This window comes from Mus caroli, chromosome 16 (assembly GCF_900094665.2).
Source record: "Mus caroli chromosome 16, CAROLI_EIJ_v1.1, whole genome shotgun sequence".
NCBI lineage: Eukaryota > Metazoa > Chordata > Mammalia > Rodentia > Muridae > Mus > Mus caroli.
Window position 1 is genome coordinate 89,531,124 of NC_034585.1, and position 18,876 is coordinate 89,549,999.

Genomic DNA, 18,876 nt, shown 5'->3' on the forward strand with positions numbered 1-18,876 from the left:
TATGAACTAACCAGTACCCCAGAGCTCATGTTCTAGTTACATATGTAGCAGAAGATGGCCTAGTCAGCCATCATTGGGAAGAGAGGCCCCTTGGTATTGCAAACTTTATATGCCCCAGTACAGGGGAACGCCAGGGTCAAGAAGTGGGAGTGGGTGGGCAGGGGAGTGGGTGGGCAGGGGGAGGGTATAGGGCACTTTCGGGATAGCGTTTGAAATGTAAATGAAGAACATATCTAATAAAAAATTGAAAAAAAAAAGAAGCATGGGAGTGGGTTTTTGTGGGGGGGTGTGAGGTCAGAGGCCTCTCTCCACCTTTTGGAGGTGGAATCTCTCACTGAACCTGGAGGTGACTGACTGAGCTAGAGCCTCTCTCTCCACTCCTGACCGACCATGCTGGGTGACAGGCATATGCCACTGCATCTGGTTTTCACATGGGTACGGAGGTATTAGTCTCAGGACATCAGGCTTCTGTGGGAAGTGCTCTAGTAACCAAGCCACCTCAGCCTGGTGACACTACGTCTTCTTATAATGCATGGCCTTGATAATGGTAAGCAAAACGTGGTCAAAGAGAAGTAAGCAGGCTCTGTTTGTTATGAATGCTCGCTGTTAATTTTGTATTCTCTAAACATGTATTTAATATATAACATTAGCCTTCAATGTACCGATTAGCTTATACACACACACACACACACACACACACACACACACACACACACACACGTGCACTCAATGTAACTATTACATGTAGTTGTAGATGTGAACACAGGCATTGGTTTGAATGCACATGCTTTTAGCTCTAACCTTGCTGGGCAGTTTTCTGAGATTCACTCGTAGAAACTCAGAAAAGAGGGCCGGAGTGATTTACCTGCAGCCTCAGGGTACCGTAGTCAGACCACCTCCATGCCTTCTACAAGCCTTTTGGCCCTAGGGCATCATGGAAGAACTCGCTATGAGAATTGGTTAATTGCCTAGAAACTCCTATGACTGCAGTTCTGGGCTGCTGAACAGCCCTCAGAGTCAGTGTCTAAGCACCAAGGTCCCACCCCCTGCACACTTGAGCCTGAGATTTAATAACTTCCGAGAAGAACAAAAAGAAGCAGAGCAGAAAGACTGAAAGATGCACCAGAAACACGGAAACCACGGTGCTTCTGAGCACCGCTCTGCACCCAGCCTGCACACTAGGAAGGCTGCATTCACTTGCCAGGTGTCCTTTGTCTTCCCCCCGCCCCCCCCAATCTAATCCTCCTCAGTGTGGGAAGACTGCCTGATTCTCCCCCATCCCCTGGGGTGAACTCAGGAAGCCCATAGGCTGCCTCTGTACAAGCATCTGTCACAAGATGGAAGAGCCAGGTTTGGAAATTGGGGTAAAGTGAGTTGGGGGTGTAAGGTAAGGGTAGTAGATTATTAATAAAAAAAATCCTTGGAGGGACTGGGAGCTACCACAGCGGCCTGAGCTGGATAAAGAGCCAGCTCTGGTTGCCTTTGGTTGCTGTACTCTGAGGTGTTTGAGCCATTAAAATGCAGTGTTCTTTGCTGCTCACCCTGGCCATCTGGTGCTCGCTCCCATCTACAGAGCATCATGGGAGGCTCAGCTCCCTTGAAAATGCCTTGCTTGTGGGTGGACTATTTGTCTGGCTGGCTGCCTAGGTATCCTGTGCCCTGCTCGGGACGGTGACTCTGGGTTTGTTGGTCTTACGGACGCTTGTTCTCAGGTTCCCTTTCCACTGAATGTGCTAAGGAAAGCTTAGTATCTCAGACTCGAGCCGCACAGCCTCAGGGGGATCTGCACCACCTTGGAAAAACTCTCTCTCCCTTCACATAGTTTGAAACCTGTTGTTCTCAGAGGTTGATTCGGAGGGGGATGGAGCTGTGGGAGGGAGGAGGGGAAGGATTCCGAGCTTGGCAGGAGGTGGGAGGGTGGAGCAGGCTGGCAGAGCCAGGTGGCAGCTTGTGGGAGGAGGGAGGGGCTAGACAGAGATAGGGTTGACAAGGGCGGGGCGAGGGGGGAAAGCGAGTGAGTGGAGGAGTAGGGTAAATGTGTTTACTGTCTTCTTTGGGCTGTGGCAGAGGCAAGTAGGGGGTGAGTTTCTGAACCCCCTTGTGAGCAAGGGCTCCACCTTTGGAGAGAGGTGGTTTGGTATTTGGGTCTGGAGTGGGATAAGAACCCTAAGCCATATTAGCTTAGAGAGAAGCCCGCAGAGCTTCAAGGGAGTCTTTGCTGGGGACAGTGGCAAAGTCAGGAAAGGTAGAGATGCTCAGGGCTTGTGGAAGTGGCGGTCCAGAGCATGGTGGTCCAGCAGATGGCTCAAGCCACTGCCTCTTGACTATCAAGCTGGATGTCTGTGACATAGCTGCTTTGTCCGTGGTCACTCACTGTAAAGGATGTGAAAAATGAGCAAGGACCAAGGTTCCTGAGATCCAGAGTGACCAGGTAGATCTGGAGTGAAGTGTGCCCTGTGGAGGCTTTGCCTATGACATTGGTGCCTCTGGAGCAGGGCCTGATGGGAGCAGATGAGGAAGGCAGGAGAAGACATGGTCTCCCCGCGCTGGGTTTGCCTTGAGCAATGGCTTGGAAAAACCACGAGGAGGATTATTCCAAAAGTCAATAGGCAGGCCCTAAAATTGCTGTTTGTGGAAGAATGCCACTCACCCCAGCTTCTGGGACAGAATGAGAACCCAGCTCTGGAGACAGCCTCCTCTGCCACCCCCTTGCCTGCTCTGCGTCTGCCAGGCCCAGAGGCTGTGTGGCTTCTATTTCTCCCGAGTACATTGTCTCTCAGTAGGTTCAAGTTTCAGGTATGTTAGGATAATATAGAAATCCTCATGGCTTAGTCTTCTCCCAGTTAGGTGACTGTGAGACCAGGATTGGGTTGTACTGCCCTCTCTGAAGTAATTATGGAATAAAGAGAGCCTGAGAGAAATGGGTGTGACTACCAATGGAGCTTGTGGGTTTGGGAAGGGCGTGGGAGTCAAGAACAAACTCTGTCTAGTGTGAAAGGAAAAATGGGGCTTCCTGCCCTGCCCCTCCTCTGCCTTACCATGCCCACCCCTGCCTTCTCCTTTCCTCTTGTCCCTCCTCACCCCTGCCCTTCCTGCTTCACTGTAGACCTGACTTTTAACCTTTTAGCCAGGAGTGAATTTGCCCCCTCCCTGCACACCCCTCCCCACCCCTGTGCAAGTATAGTGATATCTGGAGTCGTTTGGCTCTCTATGAGGAGGGTACTACTGGCACCCTCCTTGTGGGTTTAAAGTCGAGGATGCTGCTTAACAGCCTGCCTTGGGCAGGATCACACCAGCCCCAAATGTCAATGGTGCCCAAGTTGAGAAATTCCAAGACTATTTTTATTTTTGTTTATATTTTTAGTATCAGAGAAAGACAATGGGGAGGGGGTCAGAGGGTGATGTTTTCACCTACTGGGATATTTGTTAGAAGACGAGGGTCACCATGATTTCTAAGATCCAAAAGGAAAGGGCATCAACTTGAGAAAACAAGTCTCCCATGACTCCCGTTTGAATGAAGACCAACATGCTTTTCTGCACTGTTAAGAATCTCAGGTATGTGATTGTTGATTTTGTTGTTTTCTACAGCAGTGTAGAAATTATTGTGCATGTGTAGAATGTGAGTAACTGTGTGTGCATGTGTAGAATGTGGGCACTTGTATATGCATGTATGTGCACATGTGTGCATGTGTACATGTGTGTATGCATATGCATGTGTGTGTATGCGTGTACATGTGTGTGTATGTATAGAATGTGGGCACCTGTGTATGCATGTATGTGCATGTATGTGCAAGCGTATTCGTGTGTGCATGTGTTTGCATGTGTGCACGTGTGTGTATGCAAATACATGTGTGTTTATGTGTACATATGTGTGCATGTGTAGAATGTGGGCACCTGTGTGTGCATTTGCGTGCATGTGTAGAATGTGGACACTTGTATATACGTATGTGTACATGTGTAGAATGTGGCCACTGTGTATACATATGTGTGCATGTGTGTGCACACTGGGGCTCACTATTAGGGTGGCTGGCCTAAGAGCTCTGGAGAAGTGGAAATACAACCTCCTATGCTTCCTGCTGTTTAATGTGTTTTATGGTAACCCAGCACAGGTCCTCTTCTTGTGCAGCAAGCACTCTACTGACTGAGCCATTTCTCCAGCCCAGTCAGTCACAGGTCTTACAGGATGAAGATAACAGTTTCTCAGATTGCCAACAGGTAAAGAGCTGCCGTCCCAGCTCTGCTTAAAGGTGAAACTGAAATGATGCTCTCCTGAGATCTCTGAGCACCACAGTATGTCTCTTGTAACTCTATGGTGGCTCCTCATAGCATCTATTTTATAGTCACCATTGCTGGTGAAGATGACAGAAGCCGGGGGTGGGGGTGGGGGACAGGGACGAGAGGAAGCCAACGTGTACAGCAAAGGGATATGGACTAGCTCTCACTCATGGGCAGAATCCACAGTTAAGTGGCACCTCCAGGACTTTGTCTCAGTTTGTGACAAAGCTTCATGGCCACCTCCTCCTCTAGTGAATGTTAGATCCACCCTAGGGTGGCACGCAGTCTCTCAACTTGTCTATTCTCCAGGCTTTGAGCTGCTTTTCTCTACTTTTGTCCAACCTGCTGCAATCTACCCATAATGCCTTTACAGAACCATTCTAAAATGCTAACCCTCTTCAAAACCTTAAGTCCCACCCCTCCCATTACCCACAGGAAGATTCCAAGTCATTCCCAGTTATCTTAGGATCCATCTTACAATCAGACTGTCTGTGGTCAGTGCTTGGCCCTCGTCTGGGCTGCTCTCCTATCTCGGACTTCTTACATGGCACCATTTGTCCTATGCTGGACCCCAAACTGTAACCACCAGCTCGCTGGAAGCCTGTTCACTTTTTAGCTGACCTTTGGATCCAGGAGCATCCTGGGATCCTAGGGAAGAGCCTTGCCGATCTGTGACTGCCACCTGTGTCGACCTGTTGGGTTACATTGTAACACATGTTCCCAGAATTGTAGGTGTTAGCTCCCTAAAGGCTGCACATGGCTCAATGAATTTCTTGCCTTAACACAATGCCAGAGTTCCGCCAGCTGCTCCTTGAAGGATACATGATTAAAAAGCACTTTGCTTTAATAGAGCTAATTTAACGTGTGGTGATTGTAATCGGTTCCATCTCCTTATTTCATTTGACAGGAGGAACGTTCAAATCTGAGCCGCATTTGAGCTGACTCTTTAATCAGGGTAGGAGTTCCCTCTATTTAAGTCTATGGACGAGATCTCCAAGCACCTTCCACGGAGGGTCCTGGGCTCTGGGGATTGCTTCTCTCTCTCTCTCTCTCTCTCTCTCTCTCTCTCTCTCTCTCTCTCTCTCTCTGGCTGTATATGGGCAGTTTCTAAAGCCACTGAGAATAAGGCTGCAGCTCCTGCTCTGGGTCTTTTCTTTCTGAAGGGTGCCGAGTTATTTTTCCCTTTCCCAGGGTCTTGGTTATGGTTGTGATGCCCACCGTGATGCACACGCGGGGCAGAATGATCCCTATCGATGACCATGAGGACCACAAGGGGCACAGGCTGGGGAAGGAAAGGCTCGAGGCACGTATGCCTGAGGGAAGTGGGAAAGATGGAGGTCAGAAGGCAGAAGGTTAGCTCCAGGACTCTCAGGGTGGACATTGCAAGAACTCTATCGACTGAAGCAGCGATACCTGTAAACACGTTGCTGTTTCAGGGAAGGAGGCAAATGTATAGTCTTAAGACACTAGGAGGAGCTGCACAGGGACCTCATGTAGCTGGAGTAGGCACCAGTTCAAGCCTCCAACCTGTTTAACCCTTGCAACCCCGTTACAAGGTCAGATCCCGATAGGAATCTGTACCATAGATTGGCCCATGTGTGGGGGCTTCCCGACACGGTCCCATGAGCCCCCAAGTGAGACCCAGGAGAAACATCAGCAGGCAGTGACCATGAAGCCATCTCCTAGGACATTTATGAAAGAGCGGGTACTGATAGCCATTCTAAAGACCCTTGGATGCTTGCATAGCTCCATATCTCCAGCTTGTCATCACAAGCCCTTGATTTGAGAGCTCACGTCAGGACTTGGCCTCTCCAGCATCACCTCTGATGATGGCACAGTTTGAGTGTTTGTGTGTCTATTTATAGACAGCATTTAGCACCACTGGGCTCTGCCTTTCAGGAAAGTTTCACTCAATGGATGGGGAATAAAGTCCTGGGTACCTGAAGGGCAAGCTCAGAGTAACTTCTTCCACTGTGGGATTGCTGCATGCTCTCTCTCTCTCTTTTTTTTTTAAATTTATTATTTTATGTGTATGAGTGTTTTGCCTGCATGTATGTCTGTGCACCACGTGTATGCCTGGTGCCTGTGGAGGCCAGAAGGAGGAACTGGAGTTACTGATGGTTGTGAGTAGCAGTGTGGATGCTGGGAATTGAACTCGGTTCCTCTAGAAGAGCAGTTAGTGATTTTAACCACAGAATCATCTCTCCAGCCTCTCTCGACTCTTTGATTAGGGCTTCTGGTGGAGTAAGTAGGAACATATACATTGCATAGATGCAAACAGAGATTACAGTTTTAGAGGCTGTTTAAAAAGTAGCCTTTGATCATATCCCACATACAGGCAACATGCATTGACTGGCCTCAGTGGGAGAGGAAGCACCTCCTAGCCTTGCAGAGACTTGAAGTGCCAGCGTGGGGTGATACACAGGGGACCTCCCCACCTGCTCAGAGAAGAGGTGGGGAGCGGGGAAGGATTATGGGAGGGGTGAGTGGAAGGGAGCAGTGAGCCGGATTTAAAGTGAACAAGTAAAAAATAAATTAAATTAAAAAAAAGAAAATATATGTACAGAATAAAAAAAAATAGCCTTTGGAAGGTAGGCAGCTAGTTATGCTGTGTGTACTGTGCTGTCTTCTAGACCCTATTGTCCTCTCTGGTTGCTTCCTGCTGTACACATACACACACACCCCTTCCTTGCTGACTTCCTTTTTCTCTCTGTGATTCAGTCTTTCTTCTGAGTTCTATAATGTGAAATCCCTGTGTTTTTGCTTTTTCTATTTCTCCATAACATTTTTTCTTTCATCCCATTTTTATTTTCTCTCTTGAGCCTCCTCACTTCAAAAACAAGACAAAAGTATTTAAATAAATATTCTACTTATGAAACATAGGTGCTTTTTGTTGGACACCCTGGATCCTATGGATAGTTTTACTTCTCAGGCAGGGCTGAGTTTTTTTGAGGTTGTTGGTATGGGATGGGAATGTGGAGGGGAGGCACACGTTGCTGCATCTTCTACTGCACTTAGATATACAGTGATTGGAGAAGCTTTGGTGTTAGTCCAACAGAGACTTCTTAGATGGCTCTGTGGTGCAACGGATAGTGCATAGGACTTCTAGTGATGAAAAAGATACGTCTGGTGAGCAGATGCTTCTGCTTGTCAATTGTCGGATGAAGTGTTCACTGGCTCTGAACCTGTGTCAGAGAGTGGGCATCCATGTTCTGTTCTCATCCCAGGTATCTGAGTTCTTGGAGGCCACGGAGACGATGCTCCTGTTCGTTTTATGGAGGAAACTGGTATTTCTCGCCTCACTTTCCTGATTTGAACCTTGTCTTAGTCAGGGTTTCTATTCCTGCACACACATCATGACCAAGAAGCAAGTTGGGGAGGGAAGGGTTTATTCAGCTTACACTTCCACATTGCTGTTCATCACCAAAGAAAGTCAGAACTGGAACTAAAGCAGGTCAGGAAGCAGGAGCTGATGCAAAGACTATGAAGGGATGTTACTGGCTTGCTTCCCCTGGCTTGCTCAGCCTGCTCTCTTATAGAACCAAGACTACCAGTCCAGGGATGGACCCACAAGGGGCCTTTCCCCCTTGATCACTAATTGAGAAAATGCCTTACAGCTGGATTTCATGGAGGCATTTCCTCAACTGAAGCTCCTTTCTCTGTGATAACTCTAGCTTGTGTCAAGTTGACACACAAAACCAGCCAGTACAAACCTTCTGTCATAATGATCATGCTCATGTCTCCTTATCAGAGTTTTTTGCAGAGTCAATATCCAGTTGTATATCTCATGACTCATGGATTTAATTTTCCTATCATGCTTCTTTGTTATCCTGTGATTCTTTTTCACAGAATCTAAGCGTGTCTGGCTAAAGCTGCACGTGTCTCTGAGGATAAGGGATGGCCGAATCTGGTGGATTATAGACTCTTTCCTTAAACCTTAAATTCCCTCACACATAGGGCATATCTGTGTTTCCCCCAAGGCACAGCAATTTAGAACGGCCATCCCCATTCTCTAGAGAATTCAGAATCTGATGTCTTTCTGAGGCAGGGGATCCATAGTCATTGGAAAAAAAAAATAGGAGGCAAATTGGAAACTTGACTCTGACCCCAGGACAGCCAAGAGAGGATCCTGCTTCTGACACGTAGGAGAATTAAAACACTGTGGTCATAGTGACCCAGACCGTGTGGTCCTTCACATATCACCAGAGGAATTAAAAGAGTATTAATTAAGAGCAAGTTTCTCCCAGTCTCTGTAAGGAAGGTCTAGCCTCACAACCCATGTTACAGACTCTGGTTGAATTCACTCACACATTGGAGACAGAATTTACATTTTCGGGCAGTAGAGCTAAGTTCTAACTCATGACTCGTTTTATCTCAGAGGAACCCTGGAGCAGAACACAGCGGCTCTTGTCTATAATCCAAGCACTCAGGGGCCTGAGGCTGAGGTGGGATGACCTCTGTGAGTTACAGGCCAGCCTGGGCTATAGAATGAGAAGGGATTGAAGAACAAAACACAAAGGAGAAGTGAAAAACAGGAGGGAAGAGGGTAAGGACTTCGAGGACCAGGAGGAAGAAGAGGACAGTGATGACAAAGATGAAGATGATGGTGGTGGTGATGTATGGGTCATTTACATTGGTCTTTAAGATGCAGAGATTAGGACTTAGCTTTTGGGCTGTGGATAGGGAAGGAATGGGCACTGTTCACAGTCCCTCTCTGATTTTGTAGCACATTGTGAAAACTGCGACTTTGTTTCATGATGATCTGACAGAAGCACACACTGCAGGGCTTTGAGAGGCTTTTAATTATAAAAACCCAGCTTGTGGTGCTTGTGATCAAGCGGGGGAAACAGTTTCAGCATGTGTAAGATCATAGGTAGAGCAAGATGAGGTGGGGGTGAGGGTGGGGGTGGGTGGGGCAGGGCAGAGAAGGATACAGAAATGAAGAGGGGAAGAATCCAGGGAGGCTTGTCCCTCTTCTGCTCCCCATCATACAATCCATGGTTATGTGATGACATTAGCCTAAGGTTAGACTTATTTGAACTCATGCAGTACAGTGGTTTGGGGTCATGAGCTAAAAGAATGCAACAGTAAAGACATTTTTTATGGTATCTCATCTAGGAACTGAAGGTGTTGAGTATTAAGGTTTTTGACTATGCTGTAGGGGGCAAGTGGGGTCCTGGATGGTTATGTATTGTTGACCTGAGTACCACTGTGTCAAGGACCAAAGCCTCATCCCCATGGGAAGAGGCACACTTCTCCTACATAAGGCTTGAAAGTCTTATGCAAAGACTTTCAAGGGATGGCAAAGTCCTCCTGTGATCTGAGTGTCAATGTTGACAGTGTGCAGAAAATGTCCGCCACAGTCTCCCCCCCTGCCCCCACAGTGTTTACACTCTAAAGATGGTAGAGAGGAGCTAAATCCTCATCCTCATTCAGCTACATGCAAGAATCTTGCTTTCCTGTTAACCATATAGAGCGAGCATGCAGAGCTTCCAGGTCACGGTGGCTCCTCCATCAGAGTGGGCAGAACCTGCCCGTGCTATGTCCACATGCCTGTCCCCTGAGAGTGTCCCAGGACCCAATCCATGCAAGGATGAGACACTTTGCCATAGAGGAATACTCAACTCAGCAGTCACACCACCAAAGGAATGAAAGCACTGACGGTATGCACAAGTGTTTGCAGTCCTTCTGGAACTGTTCACACGGAAGCTGTTATCAGGAACAATGTACATTTTCAAAAGAGAAGACAGTCAGCTTATCCCCTCTCTCCATGGTCTTTAATATTTAAATGTTAGCAGAGGAAATTACAACTGTCATCTACACAGTGATCTATTGTAATTATTTTTCCTCTCTTCCTAAAGATGCTTTGTGGATTCCATTCATTTAGCTTAAGAGCTTAGGGAATTACAACACAGATCTATACAGAGTGGAAACCATTGCAAGCTACTTACACATCATAGATTCTTCTTTTGTTTGTTGGAAAGCTCTGGATGTTACCAGATTGGTTTATCCCTGACTCAGGGAAAACTCTGAATGATATCTGATTTAACCATGACTCAGGGAAAATGAATGATAACTGATCAGTTTAATCATGACTCAGGGAAACTCTGGATGATACCAGATCTGTCTAACCATGACTCAGAGAAACTGAATGATACCCAATCGCTTTAACCGTGACTCAGCATTCCTTCTTCTTTTTTATACCGTCCAGCCCATGGAACAGGCACACATAAAACTTCATCCAACTTGGGTAAAATCTCTGACAAGTCAGGCTAAAATTATCGTGGATTCCCAACTCCAAAAGCAGTAACACAGAACAAATCCATTTCTATTCTTTAGCTCCATGATTGGGCAACATTTTTAGTCTTGAAGCTTGATCCCAACCAAGTGGAATTTTGAGTTTTGCATAAAGCAACCCTGATAGGATGCAGATAGACCTTTGATTTCCCAGGAATTAAAAATAAGCATGAAGCAGACAGTCATAGCAGGATTTGGTCTTAGCATGATTTTGCATTTCTCCATTCAAAACCGAAAGTAAATAATAAATTTCAAGGTACTCACTCATGGATTCAGTTAACTTGGCCATTGTCATTTCTTCTTTGTGCTTTTCCTGGGAGGCGAGAAGAAAAGACAATTATATACAATGTGTCTTAGACATGACAAGATGCAACAGTCAGTTGCAGCCACCTCTCTTGCTTTCTTTTTCCTAGGTCAGTTATATTGCAGCACTGTTACCAAAGAGTCACTGAAAAGAGGATTTTTAGGGCATTAAAAAACCTCCCCATTGCTCTTGGCAGTGAGCGGCTGTCACACTGATCTTGGATATATATAATTGGTGACGCACGACCAGTTTTCAAAACCTCTTTGACACTGGAGTTTTGACATTCATATGCCAAATTTTTGTTCTTTATTTTCCCTCATAGAATCCTTTTTATTTTTTCTTTTTCGGTATTTTTAGAGCTGATATTTTCGTAGTCATTTAGTTTCCAAAAAACTAGATAGATTTTATGCATCTTCCTTTGTCTTACCTTTTGGATTCCTTTAGAGTTTTCTGAAAGTCATTGTGTTTGTTTGATGGCTCTCTAACCTTATCTATTTTGAGCTGAAAACATTTTGCTTCAACCAGATATAGGTTATAACCCATCAAGTCCTAGAGCCAAGCTGATCCACGAAGAGACCGGCTCTGCCCTAATTAAAAAAAAAGAAGAAGAAGAAGAAGAAGAAGACGACTTTGGGACTGTTGAGAATAGCCCCTTCCCAGAGATGCTCTCTCCTATTTCTTCAAATGACGTTGGTTTCCTTTACTTCTTCAGTTCCTAATATAAGCAGTAAGCAAGCATGGGTGACGTTGATTTCAGTCCTCTGTAGACATGTCTGTCTGGTTCTGAGGCTAGGACACTTACACCATAAAATACAGAAGGCTACTGTAATCCATGCCTGGACATAGTCACAGGGACACAAGTGAGTGTGTTCTAGCTATTATCAACAGGTGTGGAAGGATGGTTATGTATGTGGATTCAAGTGTGTGTGTGGGGAGGCATGTATGTGTGTATGGGCATGTGTGTGTGTGTATGGGCATGTGTTTGTGTTTGAGAATGTGTGTATGTGTATGGGCATGTGTGTGTATATAAGCATGTGTGTGTGTATGTGTGTGTATGTGTGTGTGTGTGTGTGTGTGTGTGTAGGCATGTGTGTGTGGATGGGAAACTATGCACCCTGGTGGGCATGTGAAAGTTGGGGGAGAACCTCAAGTGGATGTCCTTACCTCCTTTGAGACACTGCATCCCCAGGTGAACTGGCTGATGAGCCTCTGGGGATTCTCCTGACTCCACCCCTCCTCTTTCCTTTGGAATGCTAGGATTGTTGTGTTTGACTTTACCCATTGGTCCATTTTCCTGGTCCTCTAGCCCCACTTCTGTATCTATGCTTCTTTACTGACATGGAAAAATGGTGTTGTAAATGTCAGCACAATGTACCTGGTGCTTTTAGCCACCAAGCCTTGAACATCAGGCACACATCTTCCCAAGTCAGTAAAAGACTACATCATTAGTAATGTTGTGGCTTTCATCCTGGGGGCGGGCAGAAAAATGTCCATTTAATTTATTTATATGGATGTATTCCTTCCCCATGTCGTTTATTCACTTCTGTTTTGCTATTTTATAGAGTGTCACAACAAGCATTGCATCTTGCTCCATGAGCCCACGTGAAGCAGTATTTACTAGTGTGCAAGGCTGCCCTTTTCCTCCCATGCCTGCCAGCTCGCCCATGATACACACACTCTACCCTCCAGCTTTGACATTTTTTTCTTGGCTATTTGTTTGCTTATAAACCATGGACTCTTGGCTTATGCTACCACGTCAGCTCCACTGACATCAACATTTGTGTTCTTAGAGACAGGGTGGCATTCTTGTCCCCATGGCCAGCTTCATAGACTGCTGAGCATATGGAAGCTACTTGGCTAAGACCTGAGACACATCCTGCCGGCTCAGGTTTCACAGCACAGTCTGCAAAACCATTATTCACCCTTCCTCAGTGCCATTCCTACTCTGGGAGGTATCTCTGAAAGGTGTGTTTGAGAGACTGAAGGAAAGAAAGGCCATCCAGAGACTGCCCCACCTGGGGATCCATCCCATATACAGTCACCAAACCCAGACACTACTGTGGATGCCAACAAGAGCTTTCTGACAGGAGCCTGATATGGCTGTCTCCTGAGAGGCCCTGCCAGTGCCTGACAAATACAGAGGTGGATGCTCTCAGCCAACCATTGGACTGAGCACAGGGTCCCCAATGGAGGAGCTAGAGAAAGGACCCAAGGAGCTGAAAGGGTTTGCAGCCCCATAGGAGGAACAACAATATGAACTAACCACTATCCCCAGAGTTCCCAGGGTCTAAACCACCAATCAAAGAGTACACATGGTTCTAGCCACATATGCAGCAGAGGACGGCCTTGTCAGTCATCAATGGGAGGAGAGGCCCTTGGTCCTGGGAAGGTTCGATGCCCCGGTTAGCGGAATGCCAGGACCAGGAAGCAGGAATGGGTTGGTTGGTGAGAAGGGCGGGCAGGAGGGGATAGGGGGTTTTCAGAGGGGAAATCAGGAAAGCAGATAACATTTGAAATGTAAATAAAGAAAATATATAATTAAAAAAAGAAAATGGTGGCAAGAGAATTATGAGAATTAGAAAGAAAGAAAGAAAGAAAGAAAGAAAGAAAGAAAGAAAGAAAGAAAGAAAGGAAGGAAGGAAGAAAGGAAGGAAGGAAGGAAGGAAGGAAGGAAGGAAGGAAGGAAGGAAGGAAGGAAGGAAGGAAGGAGTGCTTGATTGAGTGGAAACAGGGTTCTCGGGTCACACAAACTGCATTTGTAAAAATGAAGGCAAACACTGCCTTTTGTTTAAGACACCTAGACCATCCTAGTTTATCTAGTGACACCAATAATTAGCATGTTGAGTGTCCTGCCCCACACACAAGTGCCCTGGATGAGAGGAACCTGTAATGACCACACTGGTTCAGATCACGCATACTCAGTGTGCAACCTGACAGCGTCTGGGATCCGGGGGCCTGAGCAGGCTGTGGCAATGCAGGCACCTCCAGCTACCGAGGTTTGGCTTCACTTCACGGCTTTGGCATCTGACCCCTCCTCACGCCCTGCTTGCTGAGTTGGTTTCCTTGACTTATCTCTTCTTTATGTCCTGGCTCCAATTCCTCAGGCCTCATTTGGATCACTATTTCCTTCTGCCTGACCCAGAGGGGAGACCCCCAGCATAACATAGGATACTGGGTAGTTTTTATGTCAACAAGTTAGAGTCTTTAGGGACAAAGGTAAGTGGAAAGGTCCAGCTCACTGTAGGCAGTGCCAACCCTGAGCTGGTGGCCATGGGTGCAATCAGAGAGCAGGCTGAGCAAGCTGTGAGGAGACATTCAGTGAGCAGTCCTCCTCCATGGCTTCCAACATCAGCTTCTGCCTTGAGTTCCTGCCATTACTTTTCTGGACCATGAACTACAAGCTATAAATGAAATAAACCCTTTCCTCCTCACGTTGCTTTTGATTTCTATTTATTATTATTATTATTATTATTATTATTATTATTAATTTCACAGCAGTAGAAACCCTAACTAAAACCACATAGACACTCAGATTCCCAGATTCTGGGCATTCTGTCCTTAAGCATTCTCTCCAGGTTGATCTGTTTTCTGGTGTGTGACTGCCTCTCTTCTCACTACAAGGCTGCCTGCCATGTTTTGGACTCTTGGTTTTCCTGATGGGAGGTCCTTGGAGCTCATTTTCCCTCTCATCTGTAGTTAAAGGGAAGCTCTGACATCGTGAGAGGAGGGGTCTGTAAAAATCCTAAATTTAGCTATCTCAGACTGACTCATCTATAGCATAACGTACAGTGGAAATCACGACATATGTTTTGGGGTAAGTAGTTTAGTCACTCCGCTGCATGTCTTTAAACTCCTTATGGCCTTCCCTCATTATCAGAAAGTTGATGTTTGCAATTACATGGCATGTGGACCCAATACAGCATGCACACTCCATTCCTGGTCCCAAGTAAGCATTCCACATCCTAAGCCAAGGCTCCCTCCATAGTAAATGGCTTCCTGGTTGTCGGATTTGCATTACTGGGAAGAGATTCTGAAATACAGCCCAGCAAAACTGGGAGATGTTTTGTTAGCAATGATCAAGTCCAGCCCCACAGAGATGGCAGCTGATAAAACTAAACCCAGGAGAGAGTGGGCCTTGCCAGGAGAGGGAGCATTCCACTTCCTCTCTCTTCCCTACCCAGCGAGGGAGGCACTCAGCCTACATCCGACCTTTCCACTTGCAGTCTTCTCAGTGCTGTCTTACCTTCCTCTACCCTCAACACTGAAGGTTGGTTTTAAATCATGTTCCCCTCCTCACAACCCCCACCCCCCACCCCCAAACCAAAAACGTGACTTAGTCACTGTGATGGTTTGTATATGCTCAGCCCAGGGAGTGACACTATTAGAAGGTGTGTCCTTGTTGGAGAAGGTGTGACACTGTGGATGTGGGCTTTAAGACCCCCATCCTAGCTGCCTGGAAGTCAGTCTTCTCCTAGAGGCCTTCAGATCAAGACATAGAACTCTCAGCTCCTCCTGCACCATGCCTTCCAGGATGCAGCCATGCTCCCACCTTGATGATAATGTACTGAACCTCTGAACCTGTAAGCCAGCCCCAATTAAATGTTGTTCTTATAAGAGTTGCCTTGGTCATAGTGTCTGTTCACAGTAGTAAAACCCTGACTGAGACAGATGGGGAGTTCAGGTAAATGTGATCAAAATAAATGATTTGAAATTCTCTTAAGAATTAATAAGAAAATATTTTTAAACATCAAAGATGAGCTAAATAAAAACATGTCCAGAAAAAAAAATGGTGGTTTGCTGAACACAGATCCTGTCCAAGCTCCACTGCAGTCCTGGGAAGGGGATGCCAGACTCAGTGGTGATTTGCTTCTAATTTTGACTACCTTTTAAGGTGAACAGACAAAGCCCTGGTGTGCCAGGGACTTTCCTGTGCAGTGTCTTCCCGTGGGGAGCCAAGGGCTTTGCACTGGAGGTCATCCTCCATCTCAGCGTCTCCTTCCAAATAGAAAGAAAGCCAAGGATGGGGGAACCTTCCTTGTCCAAGAACAGTTTACACTGCGTGCGCAGCAGCATTCCTGTTTACTTGTGTGTCTGGCTGGGGGGGCAGGGAAACAGTGTGAAGAAGCAAATTTGAATGAGGGAGTTTGGAAGCCTGGAGGAAGAGGGGCTTGTGTCTTGGCTTGACTGCTTCTTAGTCATTTACTAAGTTATGGTGGACATTTCAGCATCTTCTGTGTAAGCGGGAACATGTGGCATGTGGATGCCCTCATCTAAAGGCCAGTTATAAAGCACACTGGACTGTGGGCACAAACACCCTGAGGGGTTAGAGTCCCATGTGTCCCCAATCCCAATCCCTCAGATACCGTGTAAAAGCTGGAGTTGTGGCTGCTTTCATATCTGAGAACAAATACTGACTCCGCCATTTGTACAAAGCATCCAGACCTAAGACTGCCAGCCCCACAGGGTAGACTCACCAGGAGAGTGACTCCATAACTCACCCAACCCACCAAAACAAACACCAGGTTCTGGGACGTGGTGTACTGCTCAGGAGGGCTGGGCCTTCCAGCTCTGAAGGCAGCCTCCTGCAGTGGTGTTCTACATTGTGTGGAGCAATACAGATGTTAGAGTTAAGTGGAAACATTATGGCGTGTTTGAACCAAACTCGTCACTGATGCTGAAGGAAATCTCCCCATGTTGATAGAGTTGCATCAGACTCCCTGCTGAAGCTGTGATTCTAAGGGGTAATGAGTATTTAATGCTCTGTCTGATGCCATTCTCTCTGACATGCCCGGAAGTCAACAAAGGCTCAGTGGTTGCTATGTGATTGTGTGTGTGTATGCATGTATGTGAGTATATGTGTGCATGTGTATATGAGTATGTGTGGTATGTGTGAATGTGTGCATGAATGCATGTGTATATGTATCTGTGTGTGCATGTGTATATGTGTATGTATATATGTGTATATATGTGTGTGTCACAAATATGTGTGATATGTATATGCATGTGTGTGGTGTGTGTATACGGATCTATGTGTGATTGTATGTTGTGTGTATATATGTGAATGTGGGATGTGTGTGTACATGTGCACATGTGTGTGATTTGTGTGATTATGTGTGAATGTGTGTATGCATGTGTATGAGTGTGAATGCATGTGTGTATATGCATGTATTTTCATGTGCATGTGTGTGTATGTATGTGTTTGTGTGATGTATGTGAGTGTGATATGTGCATGTATGTGTGTGGTATGTGTGTGTGATGTGATGAGTGTGTTATGTTTGTGCATGCATGTGTGCATGTCTATGAGTGTGTATGTGTATGTAAGATGTGTGTGTGTGGGTTATGTGTGTGTATGGGTGAGTATATATATATATACTCATATATATACATATATATGCATGATTTGTGTGTTTGCATGTGTATGTGAGTGTCGTCTGTGTATGTATGTGTGATGTGTGTATGTGTGATTGGGGGGGTATGATATGTATATGCATGCATATGTGCATATGTGTGAATTTATGTTTGGTGTGTGTGTGTGTGTGTGTAGGGTAGGGGAAGAGAGATGGCACTTATAGAATAGAGCTTTCAGTGGGTGGAGGAGCTGCTTCTGCTGCTTGGGACACTGTCATCCCCAGGGCTGGGGTGGCTGTACCCCGCATATGCCATACCCTCTCCACCTGCCACCACCCTGAAGCAGGCTTTAAAGACTGAAGGAGAGGCTCATTCAGTCTGATATATTTTGAACCAATCACATTTGCATCTCAGATATTTATATCTTTCTAAACTGTGCTCACACTCACCAGAAAACTGTGATCTCCCTTTCAAATTACAAGCCCGCAAAGGAACATTTCTGCAAGGTGGGAGGTGGTAGCGCCATTCTGTAAACTCTTATCTCCAAATAGACCCCATCCCCAGGTTTACACAGGGTCTCAAGCCTCCTGCTATGGACTTGGTGGTGTGTGTGTCTCGGGGGAGGGAGGTGGTTTACAAATGTTCTTGTGATGTCCCCTGGCTCTTCCTCACTTCCTGTTCTGGCCTGAGGCTATGCAAGTCACTAGAACACACGTGGAATGAGGGACATCCTCAGGTAGGCATCCAGTCGAGTGCTCTTTGCTTGTGGCATCATTGACGTGGCTGTGAGTCTGTCCTGAGAGATGCGGGCTCAAGCATCTAAGAACCACTAGCCAACTCTGCCTCATGCAGAACTAATGGCAATGGTTGGCCATCGTGTTATGACCATTTGGGGACAATATGTATTTAGAATCTAACACTATAAACAGAGATTGCCATGCAGTTATTTCCTGAATGCTTTCTGAATTGAATACTCCTTCCTGGAGGGGAGTGGGTAGCTCAGAAGGGGCTAGCTCAGAAAATCTCGACTCAAGTTGAGGTGAGACACTAACACTCTGGTGCTCGGGACTGAGAGAAAGGAGAGAGGTGGCCGACAGCCAAGGCCAGAACCTGGGCAAGCTCCTTGGTGTTCTTCATGAGCCAAGGGAAGTGGCTGGTGACATGGGGTGCAGTGCTTTCCTTGATGCCAAATGATACAGGGGTGTAGAGAATGAAGCATTTACAGGCAGAAAGTTGGCTCACGTTTGCCGTTAGACTCAGTTAAAACCTGCTAACCTGTCGATTGGAGCGAGTTCCGATGTGCTATTGAGCCGCGGGGTGTCGATAATGATAATGTTCTCTGCATTTCAAAAGCCAGAAGGAAGCATTCCAAAAGTTTAATGTAAAGAAATGATCGCTGTTTGGGGAGATAGATGTGTTTTCCCTGATTTAAGCATCACGCAGTGTACACACATATCAAACACCACATGGTACTACATAAATCTATACAGTTTTGTGATTTTATATACCACTTAAAGCAAATTTAACTGTACAAAGACCCCTAAGGCAACCTCAGAATTTCATGATTTGGGGTGAAAATGTGGAGGGGGGGGAAGTTATTTGAAGACAGAGGTAAAGCTTTTACTGGTTAGGACATACAGTGTATATGATGG

General features: G+C 46.2%; 1 protein-coding gene across 3 annotated transcripts in view; it reads right to left on the bottom strand.

Annotated features, from left to right (window-relative positions):
- Kcnj6 (potassium voltage-gated channel subfamily J member 6) overlaps positions 1-18,876 on the bottom strand; it is a 254,882-nt gene that overhangs the window by 190,100 nt on the left and 45,906 nt on the right. For all 3 annotated transcript variants that reach the window (XM_029470725.1, XM_021185320.2, XM_021185319.2), the window contains exon 2: positions 10,837-10,885. In XM_029470725.1, coding sequence (XP_029326585.1) covers positions 10,837-10,867 — 31 coding nt within the window. In that variant the 5' untranslated portion in view covers positions 10,868-10,885. The remainder of the gene's footprint in view (positions 1-10,836; positions 10,886-18,876) is intronic.